The sequence below is a fragment of the Equus quagga genome, chromosome 13 (assembly GCF_021613505.1).
Source record: "Equus quagga isolate Etosha38 chromosome 13, UCLA_HA_Equagga_1.0, whole genome shotgun sequence".
Classification (NCBI taxonomy): Eukaryota; Metazoa; Chordata; class Mammalia; order Perissodactyla; family Equidae; genus Equus; species Equus quagga.
In genome coordinates this window covers 49,773,963-49,791,136 of record NC_060279.1, presented here as the reverse complement: position 1 = coordinate 49,791,136, position 17,174 = coordinate 49,773,963, and the positions used below count along the sequence as shown (strand labels likewise).

Sequence of the window (17,174 nt, the reverse complement as noted above, 5' to 3'; positions counted from 1 at the left end):
GGATGCAGACTATGCCAGGCCCAGGGTTTTGTGGCTCCTGGGGGCAGGCCCAGCTACAGCAAATACAAAGGGACATGGGGAGGGGCAGTTAGCAGATTTGGTCTTGAATTTAGGGGGGTGGAAAAGTGATGATTCTTGGGGCTTGTGAATGAGGAGCAGCAGGAATGAGGGGGGCCTGGGTGGGCCCAGAGGGGCAGCCTCCTACCCCTGGGGAAGGGAAATGAGGCCCCTCTCCTCAGTGCTGAGGACAAGGCACTTGACTCAGTCTCCTGCCCCGCCCCCACCCATGGAAGAGATGAGGGCCACCCCGTCCTTTTCAAGAGCCCAGAGGCTGGTCCCGGTTGAGCCTCTGGCAGAAGCTTTTGCCAAACTCGTAAGTGCTGATCATGATAGCACAGGAAGGAGCGGCCTTGATGATCCTCGGGAGGAAGCCTGCAAAGAGTCCCCTGGTGCCTGACTCCGCACAGATCTTCCGCAGCAGCAGCCAGGTGGAGTCTGCGTGAGGGGGTGTCACTCTCACAGCCTCCACCGCTCCCAGTGCAACCTGGCGCTGAGTCTTCACCACGTCAAAGGGCAGAGTCAGGATAGCGGCCACCGTCCCTGAGATGCCGCCAGCCACAAAGCTGACGCCCACAGATGTCTGATCTTTTGACCTGGATCCACTCAGCCAGCTCTTCACCAGCTCATAGTTGAACCAGTACAGGGCTGAGAAGGGCACATCACGAAGGGCAGTGGGACCCCAGCCAAGCCACAGTGAGCGCCAGCCGCCCTGAGCCACAGCAGCTTGGACACACGCACCCAGCTCCCGGTATGAGACATGCTGAGCCTGCAACTTTGTTCATACCAGCTCCAGGGGACTGATGATAGTCACGGTGCCCAAGCGGGCCAGTGCGCCAGCCACCATGGGTGCGTAGAGGTCAGAGGTCAGGGCTCGACCACAAAGGAAGGCCTTGAGTTGGTCATAGGCAGTGAAGTAGATTGCAGTGGCTGGGACAGTCATCACCAGGGTGGCTGGGAGGCCGCTCCACAGGGTCCTGATGCCCTCGTGTCTCACAATCTTCACAAAAGCATCCATGGTGCCAGTGAAGCGAGTGGGGTCCTGAAACCAGGTGGTACAGCGGGTACCATTTGGGCACAGGTACAGGGGCTCCAGAACACCATTGCAGTACAGGAGACACTTCCCTGTAGATTGGAGAGAGGAGGGCAATTTGGCGAAGGAGAGGCTCCAGAGTCTGGAGGGAGGAATCAGCTCGCTGGCCACCGAGGGGCGCTGGGACTGCAGGCGGACCCTCACCACATCCAGGGGTGTCATGAAGAGAGAGGTGACCACAGCCCCAGCGCCTGAGGCCACCATTTGCTGGAGGGGGCTAATGCCCCCCGGGTCCTGGTCAGCCATTTTGTAGCTTCAATTCTGGCTCTAGGCCGGCGCTGGCGCAGCCCGGTGCCCGGGGCCGGGCGGGCCCATAGCGGCTCCGCGGCCGGTGCAGGGTCCGCGCGCGCCCGCCTCGCAGCGAGGCCGACTCCGCAGGCTGCCGAGTCTCAGTATATCTTTTAACAAGGCAGATAAGGGATTCTAGGAAGTCAAACGCCTTCAGCTCAAAATAATTCTTCTGCCAAAGTGGCATCTTTGGGGGTGGCATATCCTGATCCCCTTCTAACACAGCTTTTTTTTAATGCCCTGGACTAACATCCATCTGCGGTGGATGGACGAGTCGACAACAGAGGAACAGCAAAAGCAACTGTAATCCTTCTCAATTCCAGCCTCAGAGGCCAGTTTTAGCCCACTGACATTCAAAAAACCACAATCTATGATCCAAAATTAATTAAAGAGGAATTTTAATCCTTACTTCTCTCTTTAGAAACATTAAAAACAGATCCTTTTCAAAATCCACAGCAATCTGTATCAAAATTCCTTTCCTTCTCCTACCCAGTCCTGCCACACCGAGAGCTGCCTTGGAGCTTCTTATCAAGTGCCCTCAAACTCTCCCCCAGCTTCCAGCTCCTGTGGCTTCCTATTTCTTGCTCCTCCCCATCCTCTGCCTTGTTCTTTATTATGTAGATCAGTTTGGCCTTGCTATTTTTTGTAGTTTCATTTCTGCTTTGCACATTACCTAATTCTCCGTAACAAAAAAGAGCCCAGGAATTAAGCTGGTAAGACTCTGTGCCGTCCTCTCGCCTCTTTTGCAGAATCATCTTCTTGACATATTACAAAAACTCTGGAACCAGTCTGGCAAAGAAAAAACATTTTCCAGTGAGGGAATATTGGGAGGGCTCATACTTTTATAAACTTGTTCCTGTTACACAATTACATATTCCTCTTTGTCCCAAGATTTCTTTCTTTCTTTTGTGAAATTGCTAAGCATTGAATGCATTCATATACAGTTATTCCAAGGGCGTCTGAATACACACATCACATACACCTTCTCTCAATCTCTTTCTCTCTCTTCCTCGCTCCCCGGTCCCGCACTGATTAAAAAAACCCTTCTTTGTGCCATGGTGGAAATTAGGGAAACTTCCAAGAGAATGTGAATGAGACAAAATATTTAGAAGACCTATTTCAAGTGTCAGTTTACACACTGACTATAGTCCATCTCTAAAAATGTAATTATAATTTGGTTATCTCTCTGACTGCAGACAAAATAGCTGTCTCCACATATTTGAACTGTACCCACATGGGAACAGAGTAGGCTTAATCTATATCATCCCTAAGGTGAAACCCAGAAACGATGAGTAGAAGCTACGTAAACGCAGATTTCAACTCAACATAAAGAACTTTCTAAATATTTAAAGATATTCAGTAATGAAATGTGTTGTTTCGAGAAATGGTAAGTCTCCTGTCCCTGGGGATGTTTAGAAAAAGACTGGACAATTCTTTGCTGCGATTGCGTAGAACTGTTCAAACATGGGATAGGATCTGAACTAGTCTGAAGCAATATAGACCAACGGTTAGGAGCCTGCGTTCAAAGCATGGCTTGACCACTTACTGGCTATGTGGCATTGAAGAAATTGTTTACCCGTTTTTTTTTTTGATTGTCACTGAGCTAACATCTGTGCTAATCTTCCTCTATTTTATGTAGGATGCTGCCACAACGTGGCTTGACAAGCAGTGCTAGGTCCATGCCTGGGATCCAAACCTGTGAACCCAGGGCCGCCAAAGCAGAGTGTTCGAACTTAACCACTACACCACTGGGCCGGCCCCTATTTATCCATTCAGATCCTTACTTTTCTCATGTGTTAAATGTTATATAATAATATAAAGTGTATATCATATATACATATATAATAGAAGGTATAATATGTGCATTACACATATATAGACATACATACATGTAATATACATAGGGTTGTTTTGAAGATTAAATGAGATGATGGGAAGTACATAGCATAGAGTAGATATTAAATGATAATAGCTATTATTATAACCATTATATCAGTGTGTATTATCAGAGTATTTTCCCAGGTGTAATGTCTATGAAAATAGTGGTTGGGTGTTCTAATAAGCCTGAGAATATCCCACAGAGTTTAAACAGGTCGCTTTGCTGTAGGACTTTTCAGATCCTTTAATGTCCTAATGTGCATTATGAAATTCTAAAGAGGGCAATAAAACATGAAAGATTTTCCCAGCTTTTGGATCATGTATTTTGTTTCTGGGCATCTTCAGAAGCCAACGTTCCATGGAATTCACCTGGAGAAAGACTAGTTAGATGGATTCTAAGCTCCCTTCCTCTCATGACTATGTGATTCTCTGATTCCTTTGCTTAAGGAACCTCAGAGTTTCCTTTGTCACCTCCTTAATGTTCTTGAATCTTAAGGTCTGGGGATTTCCAGGGAGAAATGCTTCCCAAGGTCAGGGTTGAGTGGTTGAGAAAATAAGAGAATGTATTTCCTGTTTTTGATGTAAATGATTTTACTGGGATGTCTGATTGAATGGAGATACTAAGTCCTACCCACATGACAAGGTCCGCACCCAGCATTCTCCATTTTGTTTTGTTTTGTTTTGTTTTGTTGCTGAGGAAGATTAGCCCTGAACTAACATCTGTGCCAATCTTCCTCAATTTTGTATGTGGGATACCACCACAGCATGGCTGACAAGTGGAGTAGGTCTGTGCCTGGGATCTGAACCTACGAACCTGGGCTGCTGAAGGGTAGCATGTGGAACTTAACAACTAGGCCATGGGGCAAGCCTCTCCATTTAGGTTTTTGAATAATATCATGGAGGGGATGAAGAGAGGGCTGCTGGCAAGACAACGAGTGAAGGTGAGAAATAGGATCTCCTAGTCAAGGAGCTCACTGAGCTCAGTGTCTCACGTGCAGACACATCCCAGAATAAGTTTACTGAATGCATTTTCATCTGGCTCGTGTAGGGGAGGAAATGCATTTGTTTTCCTCCGTCTATTTTAGATTCATTGACTGGGACCCTGCAAATTAGACTAACAAAAGACAGGTAAATAAGAGGAAAAACAAACAATAATTTATTATGTGCATTGCACGTATACACGGGAGTACTTGGTGAAGAATAACTCAAAGGGATGGTTAGAACTTGGGCTTATATAGCAGCTTAACAAAAGAGAAATAATGTGAAGTGACAAGACAAAGGAAAAGGACTCTGAGCTTCTGGGGGTGGTAAATTGTGGGAAAGTAAATATATGGGGAAACTAACGGTGTCACCAACAAATTGCCCCAAGGAACTCAAGGGCGGTTCAGGAGCGTTAAACTGTTTAAGAGATGCTATCACCAGCTACCCTGAACCAGGCCAAGCTCCACCACAAGAGCCGATGCCTATGACCTTTGTCTCATCTTTTTTTTTTTTTTTTGAGGAAGATTAGCCCTGATCTAACATCTGCCAACCCTCTTCATTTTTGCTGAGGAAGATTGGCCCGGAGCTAATATCTGTGCCCGTCTTCCTCTGCTTTTTCAATATGTGGGATGTCTGACACAGCATGGCTTGACAAGTGGGGCATAGGTCCGCACCCGGCATCTGGACCGGTGAACCCTTGGCTGCCGAAGTGGACCAAATGAACTTAACCGCTATGCCACCAGACTGGCTCCACTTTGGCCTCGTTTTTAATGCCAAGATCTCCTCTCCTGGAGGAACTTAGGCCTTATTACCATAACATGTAATGTGCGTGGGACCACATTTTCCAAAAGAACCTGCGCAGGTGAATGCCTACCCCTCCCTTTTGAATATTCATTCCCCATCCGAAATAAAACGTCCCTGCTCCCCTTTGTTTGGGGACAGCCAGGACTTTGGAAATGATTCTGCTTGGTCTCCTATTTGCTGCAAATATGCCCTACTTTGTGTGACAACCAGTTCTGGTGGAGAGTCTAATTTAACTTGCCGGGAGGTGAACCCACTTTGGTTTTGGTAATAATGGTAGATAAAGCTTAGTTAGTAGGGTTGGTTTATGTAGACTCTTGCTCAGTGCCATCTCATCTCTGGTGATAAGGGTGTTATTCCCTTCTGGGTATGGGGAAGTGGGTGAGGCACCTTCACAAGGGGAATTTATGTTCTGCTTTCAGTTAGATAAGAGGAGAGCAGGCAGCTCGTCTTGTGTCTCCTTTTTGTCAATTGCTTGAGTTCAAAATAATTCTTATGCCAGGGGGTGGCATATTTTGAGGTGGCATACTGTGGAGCCCTTCCCTGGGGCAGGCGGGCAGGGTTCGACACCGAGGCGAGGGGACGAGCTGTGGGGTAAACTCTAAAGGGAAAAGCCTCTAATAGTGCCTGAAACGTGTTAACCACTCAGTAAGTATGTGTTTCTTAAAAAAATTATTTCCTGAATAAATGAATGGGCTAACATATCCACCTGAATGTCCTAAAGGCAGATTAACCCTAATTTGTCCAAAACCAAACTCAGGCTCCTCTCATCCTCCACTGCCCCAAACTCTGTTTCCCTCCCAGTGTTCCCTGTCAGAGGAAGCAGCACCACTATTCACCCTGTTACTCAAACTAGAATCTGAGGTCATCCTTGACGCATCTCATCTGCCATCATCCTCCCGCTTCTAATTCATCGCCAAACCCAGTTACTCTCTGTGTCCCTTGACTCTATGTCCGTTATTCCACTTCCGCCACTATCACCTAGGTCACGCCACCATTGTCTCTCCCCTGGACTACGTTTCGTCATGCTATTGTCTTTGAACCAGTCTTCAACAAAGCTATGGCCCAGCTGCAATCTTCTCCCACAAACGGTGGGTTCTTTGCAAAACACACACCTGATCAGCTGCACCCTATCTGACCCCACAAAAAACCCCACAAAAACAAACAAAACAAATAAACTTTCTTCAATGGTTTTAATAAAGATAAAAATTCTTACATGGACAAAATGGCATAGACAGACCATTCGTCGGTTCCCTCTCCAGCCTGTTCTCCCACCGTGCCTCACACTCCTCCTTGTGCTGTTCCAGCTGCGCAGAACTTCTTTCACTTCCTCAAATGCATCCCACTCCTCTTGAGGTCTTGCAGTTGCTGCTCCTCTGGCCTTTTGGATGTGGTAACTCTTGGCCCTTCCCTCATATTTTAGTCCATCCCTACTTGCCCAGGAAATCCTTCCCTGACCCCCTCGCCAAATGGATTCTCCATGAACTGTCCTTTGCAGCCCTGTCACAGCTGTCATTTCACATTCATTTATAAGCTCTGTTGTCAGCCTCCCAGCGAGGTCTCCATGAGAACAGGAACTGCGCTTTCTACCATCTAAAAGGGGGCATCTTCTGCAGTACACTCGGTAAATACTCGATAGATGGATGCATGGAGTGACTTTAAAATACCTTTTTTTTTGTTTTAGGAAGATCAGCCCTGAACTAACATCTGCTGCCAATCCTCCTCTTTTTGCTGAGGAAGACTGGCCCTGAGCTAACACCTGTGCCCATCTTCCTCTACTTTATATGTGGGATGCCTACCACAGCATGGCGTGCCAAGTGGTGCCATGTCTGCACCCGGGATCCGAACCAGCGAACCCTGGGCCTCCCAAGTGGAACGTGTGCACTTAACTGCTGTGCCACTGGGCCAGCCCCTAAAATACTTTTAATCAAGTTTTAATATATGTATGGAAAGCGAACATATCATATCAGTTCAATGAACTTCCACTAAGTGATGGATAGACTTGCAAGAAGTTTCTCTCCAAGTTTTGGACTCTCAAATTTAGCAGCTAAAGAGGAGCAGCATCTAAAGACAGCTCTAGGAAGTGAGCACTAGAGGGCAGTAGAGGCAAAGGAATGGAGAGCCAGGTTCGCCAGGCTGTGGTACAAAACAGTGGACGCTCGCAATGTCTCAGAGGTGGAAAGGATTCCGGGAAGCTCCATGGCCATGCAGACATCTCTCTGGAGGCCAGAATCCTAAGCAGCCTTCTTCGAGATGCTCAGCAAGCAGAGAGATGCCTTCTTGTCCCATTCCTCATTGTGCTGGTCAGTACTTTCAGGTGCAAGGAGGACAGCGTGTGTGGGTAATCTTAGGAAGACGCAGAGATGTGAAGGAGATAGAAATCTGGCCCAGGAATCACAAAGACAGGGTCTCAGAGAACTGGAATACGTTTCAGGTGCAACAGCAGCAATAATGACCTGGACATCTTATCACCCCTTAAGAGTGGACATCTGCTACCCCCTAATCTTGTGATGATGTTGTACTTGTGAACTTTCTGTCTCTGCTGCTCTTTCAATGGCTCTCCCTCTATTTTTGACTTGCAGCAACTGCCTCTTCGCTTCCACTGCCTTTCTCCAGCCCTCCACCCCCAAATGCCTTACAACGAAGTGCGCTTTGAACTGCTGAATGGTAGGGATCAAGTGGTCATCCACCATCCGTCTGATTGTGAGTGGACTTGTGTCCAGCCTGCTAAAATTAGCGGTGTGGACATGGCAGCAAAGCCACACAACACCAATCACCACAACTTTATGGAAGGTAGCCCCTGTGGCCTCTTTCCTCAGAAGGATGACAAGCACTGGATTATTCTTCAAAATACTTGAAAATGAATTAAAAACACTACCAACTCCTTACCAACCCAACTAAGCAGTCTCAGGCTACATTGCCTTTGATCATCGTTCTTCCTGGTTGCCAAATATATACCATCCTCCATTCATTCTGAACTAAAGGACTTGGAGGCTAAAAGCTTTGTTTGAATTTAGATTAGGCCACTTGCGAACTGTGTGTCCTTGGACAAGTCACTTAACCTCCCTGAGCCACAGTTTCCATATCTGTACAATGGGGGTGATCATTGCTTTTCCTAGCTAACCCTTTAGGATTAAAGTTAGAGCTCTCTGCAAGCTGTCGACCCCTGGATCAGTGGCTCTCAACCTCAGCTGTCCGTCAGAACCGCCGTGGTGCTTTAGAAAGGTACAGATGTCCAATCCTTTCTCTGGACACGCTGACTTACTATGTCTGGTCTGGGCCTTTCCCCAAAGGGGAAATACTCCGTAAGTGATTTCACTGCACATGCTGAGTTAAGAACTCCCGCACTTCACCAAAGATAGATGGTATTTTTATTACCCAGGATGACCAAGGAGCTGAGGCTGTGGCTCCTGCCCACTCAGCTGTCCCCTGGTTCTCATTCTTGGCTGAGACCAGCCTGTGTGAAAGGAGTCACTTGTATCAGGGCTCCTGCTCTGGAGGGTACAGACAAAGAGAAACTCCCTGAGGCCAATGACCCCGGTCAGGATGAAAGTCATGGGCAAGGCATGGAAATGATCGAAGGAGTGTACACACCTCAGACCAGACACTGACATCTCGGATGAATGGAGTCCGAGTTCAGGGCACACCTGCGAAGGGCACATAACTCCAGGGAGAGTCAGGCTGGAATGAAGGTGAGTTCTGGCCCTCCTTCCTTCGAAAGGAGGAGTTTCAACATCCCCAAAGCCCCGCCAACATGTCCTTTCTGATGGCTCAGAAAAACCTGATTTCTGCCCGTGAAAACATAGATGAAACAAAAATCAATTTCAATTTAAATGCGTTCCAACCTTTTCATATTATGGTTGTAGAGCTAATTGCTCTGTATTGTCATGCTGTAGGGCAGAAAGGCGTCATTAAAGTACTAAAAATTCTTTCCATGAAATGGATTTGTGTGAGAGAGAAGGCCACTGATGAATTCTTCTTAAGTGGATCATTTTGGAAGGTTTTTTTTTTTTTTTTTTAGATATCTTTGGGAAACACTCTTAATTTTGCAAGAGGAGACACTTCCATGACACTTGTATAAGTTTTAACAAACAGTGATTTCAGGGGTCAGTGCTGAGGAGGTTTCATTGATCCATCCCTTCATTCATTCTTCTTTCATTAATTCCTTTTTTTATTTGATGAAATTTCTGTGCTTACAACATGCCAGACTTTGGGGGGGCTATGCAGTGGTGAGCAAAAGGAGACATAGTTTCATTCTTCATGAGGCTTATATCCTAGTTGGGACACATCAAATAACCAAGTAAATAAATGTGAAATTCCAACTATGACAAAGGCATTGGAACCAATAATGGGAGAGTTCGACTGTGGGATGTGAGGGAAGCTTGTTCTGAGAAAATCTTGGTGAGCGCTGAGATCTCAAGATCTCAAGGATGAGTAGGTGTTAAGCATGCTGAGGGGTCAGCATATGCAAAGGCCCTGTGGTGGAGGGATGTTTGACTACTGGGAGAAGAAGGTCAGTGTTCCTGGAGCTCAGAGAGAGAGAAGTATGGGTATGAGATGAGACTGGAGAGAGAGTGACAGTCCACACTATGCTGGACATTTTAGGCCACAGTTAACGCTGTTGGTCTTTATCTTGACAGCACTAAGGATCTCTGATAGGGCTTTAACTAGCATGGGGTGTGATGTAGGGAATGTGAGTACAGGCACACCTTGGAGGTATTGTGGGTTTGGTTCCAGACCACTGCAATAAAGCAATATTGCAATATCGCAATAAAGTGAGTCACAAATTTTTTGGTTTCCTAGTGAATATAAAAGTTACCTTTACACTCTACTGTAGTCTCTTAAGTGTGTAATAGAATTATGTCTAAAAAAAACCAATGCAGATACCTTAACTAAAAAGTACTTTATTGCTAAAAATTGCTAACCGTCATCTGAACCTTCAGGGAGTCAATCTTTTTGCTGGTGGAGGGTCTTACCTCGATGTTGCTGGCTGCTGACTGATCAGGGTGGTGGCTGCTGGAGGCTGGGGTGGCTGTGGCAACTTCCTAAGATAAGACAACAGTGAAGTTTGCCACATCAATTGACTCTTGCGTTCATGAATGATTTCTCTGCAGCAGGTGATGCTGTTTGACAGCATTCTGCCCACAGTAGAACTTCTTTCAAAATTGGACTCAGTCCTCTCAAACCCTGTCACTGCTTTGTCAACTAAGTTATGGAATATTCTAAATGCTTTGTAGTCATTTCAACAATCTTCACAGGAGTGGATTCCATCTCAAGAAACACTTTCCTTGTTTATCCATAAGAAGCAACTCCTCATCTGTTAAAGGTCTATCCCGAAATTACAGCAATTCAGTCCCATCTTCAGTCCTCACTTCTAATTCTAGTTCTCTTGCTAGTTCCACCACATCTGAAGCTACTTCCTCCACCCCTCAAAGTCATCTATGAGAGCTGGAAACAGCTTCTTCCAAACTCCAGTTAACGTTGATATTTTGACCTCTTCCTATGAATCACAAATTCCTTTTTTTTGGCTGAGGAGGATTCACCCTGAGCTAACATCTGTTGCCAATCTTCCTCTTTTTTGTATGTGAGCCGCCACCACATCATGGCTGCTGACGAGTGGTGTACACCTGCACCTGGGAACTGAATCTGCCAAGCTTAACTACTAGGCCACAGGGGCCTCACAAATGTTCTTAAATGGTATCTAGAATGGTAAATCCTTTCTAGAAGGTTTTCAATTTATTTTGCCCAGATTCATCAGAGGAATCACTATCTATGGCAGCTATAGCCTTACAAAATGCGTTTCTTAAATAACAAGACTTGAAAGTCAAAATTACTCCTTGATCCATGGGCTACAGAATGGATTTGTGTTAGCAGGCATGAAGACAACATTAATCTCATTGTACATCTCTGTCAGAGCTCTTGGGTGACCAGGTACGTTGTCAATGAGTAATCATATTTTTTCTTTTGAGCACTGAAGAACTATTTATTAAATAATCAGACCCTCTACACTTATAAGTGTTATATAAGTAAACCTATACTTTTCTTTTTGGTGAGGAAGATTGGCCCTGAGCTAACATCTGTTGTCAATCTTCCTGTTTTTTTTTTTTTCTCTATTTAGGACATCATAGTTTATAACATTGTGAAATTTCAGTTGTACATTATTATTTGTCAGTCACCCCTTGTGCCCACCCCCCAACCCCCTTCCCTTCTGGTAACCACTAATCTGTTCTCTTTATCCTCATACAGTGTTTGTCTTTCTCTGTCTGGTTTATTTCACTTAACACAATACCTTCCAGATCCATCCATGTTGTTGCAAATGGGACAATTTTGTCTTTTTTACGGCTGAGTAGTATTCCATTGTATATATACCACATCTTCTTTATCCATTCATCTGTTGATGGACACTTGGGTTGCTGCCACTTCTTGGCTATTGTGAATAATGCTGCAATGAACATAGGGGTGCTTAAGTCTCTTTGAATTGTTGATTTCAAGTTCTTTGGATAAATGTCCAGTAGTGGGATAGCTGGGTCATGTGGTGTTTCTATTTTTAATTTTTTGAGAAATCTCCATATTGTTTTTCACAGTGGCTGCACCAGTTTGCATTCCCATCAGCAGTGTATGAAGGTTCCCTTTTCCTCACATCCCCTCCAACATTTGTTATTTTTTGTCTTGGTGATTATAGCCATTCTAACAGGTGTAAGGTGATATCTCACTATAGTTTCGATTTGCATTTCCCTGATGATTGGTGATGTTGAGCATCTTTTCATGTGTAAATTGGCCACCTGTATATCTTCTTTGGAAAAATGTCTGTTCATATCCTCTGCCCATTTTTGGATAGGGTTCTTTTGTTGATGTTGTTCAGTTGTATGAATTCTTTATATATTTTGGAGATTAACCCCTTGTCAGATATATGATTTGCAAATATTTTCTCCCAGTTGGTGGGTTGTCTTTCCATTTTGTTCTTGGTTTCCTTTCCCTTGCAGAAGCTCTTTAGTCTGATGAAGTCCTACTTGTTTATTTTTCTTTTGTTTCCCTTACCCTAGTAGATGTGGTATTCGAAAAGACCCTTCTGAGACCGATGTCAAAGAGCATACTGCCTATATTTTCTTCTAGTAGCTTTATGGTTTCAGGTCTTACTTTCAAGTCTTTGATCCATTTTGAGTTAATTTTTGTGGATGGTGAAAGATAATAGTCTACTTTCATTCTTTCGCATGTGACTGTCCAGTTTTCCCAACATCATTTATTGAAGAGACTTTCCTTTCTCCATTGTATGTTCTTAGCTCCTTTGTTGAAGATTAGCTGTTGGTAGATGTGTGGTTTTATTTCTGGGCTTTCAATTCTGTTCCATTGATCTGTGTGTCTGTTTTGGTACCAGTACCATGCTGTTTTGATTACTGTAGCTTTGTATTATATTCTGAAGTCAGGGATTGTGATGCCTCCAGCTTTGTTCTCTTTTCTCAGGATTGCTTTAGCAATTCGGGGTCTTTTGTTGCCCCAAATGAATTTTAGGATTCTTTGTTCTATTTCCACGAAGACTGTCATTGGGATTCTGATTGGGATTGCATTGAATCTGTAGATTGCTTTACATAATGTGGACATTTCAACAATATTTATTCTTCTAATCCATGTGCATGGAATATCTTTCCATTTGTGTATGTCATCATTGATTTCTTTCAATAACGTCTTAGAGTTTTCATTGTATAGGTCTTTCACCTCCTTGGTTAAATTTATTCCTAGATATTTTATTCTTTTTGTTGAGATTGTAAATGGGATTGTATTCTTGAGTTCTCTTTCTGTTAGTTCGTTATTAGAGTATAGAAATGCAACTGATTTTTGTAAGTTGATTTTGTACCCTGAAGCTTTGCTGTAGTTGTTGAGTATTTCTAATAGTTTTCTGATGGATTCTTTAGGGTTTTCTATATATAAAATCATGTCATGATTTTACACAAGCAGGGAGAGTTTCACTTCTTCCTTGCCAATTTGGGTATGTTTTATTTCTTTCCTTGCCTAATTGCTCTGGTCAAAACCTCCCATACTACCTTGAATAAGAGTGGTGAGAGTGGGCACCTTTGTCTTGTTCCTGTTCTCAGAGGGATGGCTTTCAGTTTTTTCCTGTTGAGTATGATGTTGGCTGTGGGTTTGTCATATATGGCCTTTATTATGTTGAGGCACTTTCCTTCTATACCCATGTTATTAAGAGTTTTTATCATAAATAGATGTTGGATCTTGTCAAATGCTTTCTCTGCATCTGTTGAGATGATCACGTGGTTTTTATTTCTCATTTTGTTAATGTGGTGTATCACATTGATTGATTTGCAGATGTTGTAATTTTCCTTCTTTTTTTTTTTTTTTAAAAGATTTTATTTTTCCTTCCTCTCCCCAAAGCCCCCCAGTACATAGTTGTATATATTTTTTGTTGTGGGTCCTTCTAGTGGTGGCGTGTGGAAGACCCCCTCAGCATGGCTTGGTGAGCAGTGCTACATCTGCGCCGAGGTTCCGAACCTATGAAACCCTGGGCTGCCAAAGCAGAGCGCGTGAACTTAACCGCTCGGCTACGGGCCGGCCCCTGTAATTTTCCTTCTTTGTGTTGTCCTTGCCTGGCTTTGGGATCAGGGTGATGCTGGTCTGATAGAATGTGTTAGGAAGTGTTCTGCCTTCCTCAATTTTTTGGAATAGTTTGAGAAGTATAGGTATTAGATCTTCTTGGAATGTGTGGTATAATTCTCCAGAGAAGCCAATTGGTCCTGGACTTTTACTTTTTGGGAGGTTTTTGATTACTGTTTCAATCTCTTTACCTGTGATTGGTATTCAGATTCTCTATTTCTTCTTGATTCAGTTTTGAGAGTGTATGAGTCTAAGAATTTATCCCTTTCTTCTAGATTGTCCAATTTGTTGGCATATAGTTTTTCATAATGGACAACAATATTTTGAAAAGACTCTTTCTTTCCAAGCAGTAGATCTCAACAGTGGCCTTAAAGTATTCAGTAAACCATATTGTAAACAGGTGCGTTGTCATCCAGGCTTTGTTGTTCTTTTTATAGAGCACAGGCAGAGTAGATTTGGCATAATTCTTAAGGGCCATAGGATTTTTGGAATGGTAAATGAGCATTGGCTTCAACTTAAAGTCACCAGCTGCGTTAGCCTCTAACAAGAGAGTCAGCCTGTCCTTTGAAGCTGTAGGGCCAGGCGTTGACTTCTCCTCTCCAGCTACGAAAGTCCTAGATGGCATCTTCTTCCAGTGTAATGCTGTTTCGTCTACATTGAGAATCTGTCATTTAGTGTAGCCACCTTCATTGATTATCTTGGCTAGATCTTCTGGAGAACTTGCTGCAGCTTCTCCGTCAGCACTGGCAGCTTCATCCTGCTCTTCCATGTTGTGGAGATGGCTTTTTCCCTTAAACCTCGTGAACCAACCTCTGCTGGCTCAAACTTCTCTTCTGCAGCTCCCTCACCTCTCTCAGGCTTCATAGGGTTGAAGAGAGTTAGGGTCTTGTTCTGGCTTAGGCTTTGGCTTAGGGAATGTTGTGGCTGATTTGTCTTCTACTCAGAGCACTAAAACTTTCTCCATATCTGCAACAAGGCTGTTTCACTTTCCCGTCATTCATGTGTTCACTGGAGTGGCACTTTTAATTTCCTTCAAGAACTTTCTCTTTCCTCTCACAACTTGGCTAACTTTTTGGCACAAGAGATCTAGCTTTCAGCCTGTCTCAGCTTTTGACACCCCTTCCTCACTGAGCTTATCATTTCTAGATTTTGATTTAAAGTGAGAGATGTGCGATTCTTCCTTTCACTTGAACACTTAGAGGCCATTGTAGGGTTATCAATTGGCCTAATTTTAGTGCTGTTGTGTCTCACAGAAGAGGGAGGCCCCAGGAAAGGAAGAAAGATGAGGGAATGGCCAGCCCGTGGAGCAGTCAGAACACACACATTAAGTTCGCCATCTTAAATGGGTGCAGTTTGTGGTGCCCTAAAACAGTCCCAATAGTAACCTCAGAGATCACTGATCACAGATCACCATAACAAATAGAATAATAATGAAAAATTTTGAAATATTGCAAGAATTACCAAAATGTGACACAGAGACATTGAGAATTACCAAAATGTGCTGTCATAAAAATGGCGCTGATAGTCCTGCTTCCTCCAGGGTTGCCACAAACCTTCAATTAGTAAGAAATGCGATATTTGCGCAGTGCAATAAAGTGAAGTGTAATAAAACAAGATATGTTTGTACTCTGGCCACAATGAGGTGAGACCAATGCGAAGGTTATTACTGTCCACGCGCAGGAGATGGGAATTCCAAGGGAGGCTGGACCAAACAGATCAATTCCCTCCCGAGGGCGGGCCGGGCACTGGGCCGTTCCCCAGGGGCTGGAGCCACACACACTGAACAAGGTCTCCTCCTGGCCTCAGCTTTATCCACAGCATCTTAGGGGTTGCACAGCAAGTCTTCACCAGCTCCTCCTTTCTCAAAAAGGAATGAGAAGAGATTGTACTTTTAACAGTTTTATTTGTTTTTGTGGTTTTAGAATTTACGTGAAGTTCCTGAAAACATCCTGGTGGATGTGCGCCAAGCCCTTGAGTAACAGTCCAGAACTCATGAGATGGGCCAGAATAGGGCAGAATTATTTCCTTTCTCTTTTTCCAAGTGTGTGTGCTGTTCACGTATTAAAAATCATCTACTAAGAGATGTTAGATGAAAAATTAGGAAAGTGATGTGGTTGGCTGTACTTGAATCTCTTAGTCTCTTTTGTTTATATCATTAAAAAAAACCTTACTGAGCTGTAATTCACACACCATGAAGTTCACTCTTTTAAAGTGTTCCATTTAGTGGTTTTTGGTATATTCATAGAGTTGTGTATCCATCCATTTTTTAAGCAAAATAGTGCCATTTTTCCTTCATTTTATTTTATTACAAACTTTCTATTACAGAAAATTTCAAACTTATGCGTAAGTTGAGAGACTATTATATGAAGCTCCTGGCACGCAACACCCAGCTCCAGCAGTTGTGAACACAGGGCACTGTTGTTCACCTGTAGTCGCCTCCTAACTGGGCGATTTTGAAGGCCATCTCAGATATCATGTCATGTCAGCTGCAAATACTGCTGTATGACTCTTTTGTTTAAGAAATAAGCAGAATATTACCATCAGCCAAAAAACATTAACAATTATTCCTCAATATCATCAAATATCCAGTGAGATTTCCCTGACTGAGTCCTCTTTTCTTCTCTTTCCTTCTCTTCCTTCCTTCTTCCCTCTTTCTTTCCTTCCTTTTCTATTCCCTTTTCTTTTCTTTTCTTTAAACGAGTGGCTTACTTGAATCAGAACCCAAGCAAAGCCCATATATTGCATTTGGTTGGTATATCTCTTATGTCTCTTTAATTTATGGGTTCCTCCTTTCTCTTTCTTCTTCTTTGCAATTTATTTGTTGAGGAAATTGAGTTATTTTCCCTGTAGAATTTCTCTAAAGTGTTTAGTTTTGCTAGCAGCCCAGAATAGGAGGGAAAGTGGAGTCTGGAGCACGGACCTGGAGAGTCATGTGTATTTGGGTTCAAATCCTGGCTCTGTCCGCCTTCTTGCTGTGTGGTGCTTGGAAAACAATTCATCTGGGGCTGGCCCCGTGGCAGAGGGGTTAAGTTCGCCAGCTCCGCTGCGGCGGCTCAGGGTTCGAATCCTGGGTGTGGACATGGCATTGCTTGTCAGGTCACGTTGAGGTGGCGTCCCACATGCCACAACTAGAAGAACCCACAACTAAGATATACAATTATGTCCGAGGGGGTTTGGGGAGATAAAGCAGAAAAAAAAAAAAAGAGAGAGATTGGCAACAGTTGTTAGCTCAGGTGCCAATCTTAAAAAAAAAAAAAAAAAAGAAAACAATTCATCTCCCTCAATGAGCACAGAAGTTGCATGATGTTGAAGACTAAGTCAAATAATGCATGGAAAGTGCGTGGCACACAGAAGTTGCTCAATAAACCCTTCTCTTCTTTTTACTTAATTTTATAATTTATTTTATTTATGTATATTATATTATACTATATAATGATATTATTTTTTAAAACATTATTTTATTGAGGTCATA

General features: G+C 43.7%; 1 protein-coding gene across 1 annotated transcript; it reads right to left on the bottom strand.

Annotated features, from left to right (window-relative positions):
* Positions 1–6: 6 nt before the first annotated feature.
* Positions 7–1,531, bottom strand: SLC25A39 (solute carrier family 25 member 39). The gene is given in 2 exon segments (XM_046682399.1): positions 7–1,022; positions 1,064–1,531. Coding segments are annotated over 2 exon segments (804 nt in total). The 5' UTR covers positions 1,162–1,531; the 3' UTR covers positions 7–316.
* Between the last annotated feature and the right edge of the window lie 15,643 nt (positions 1,532–17,174).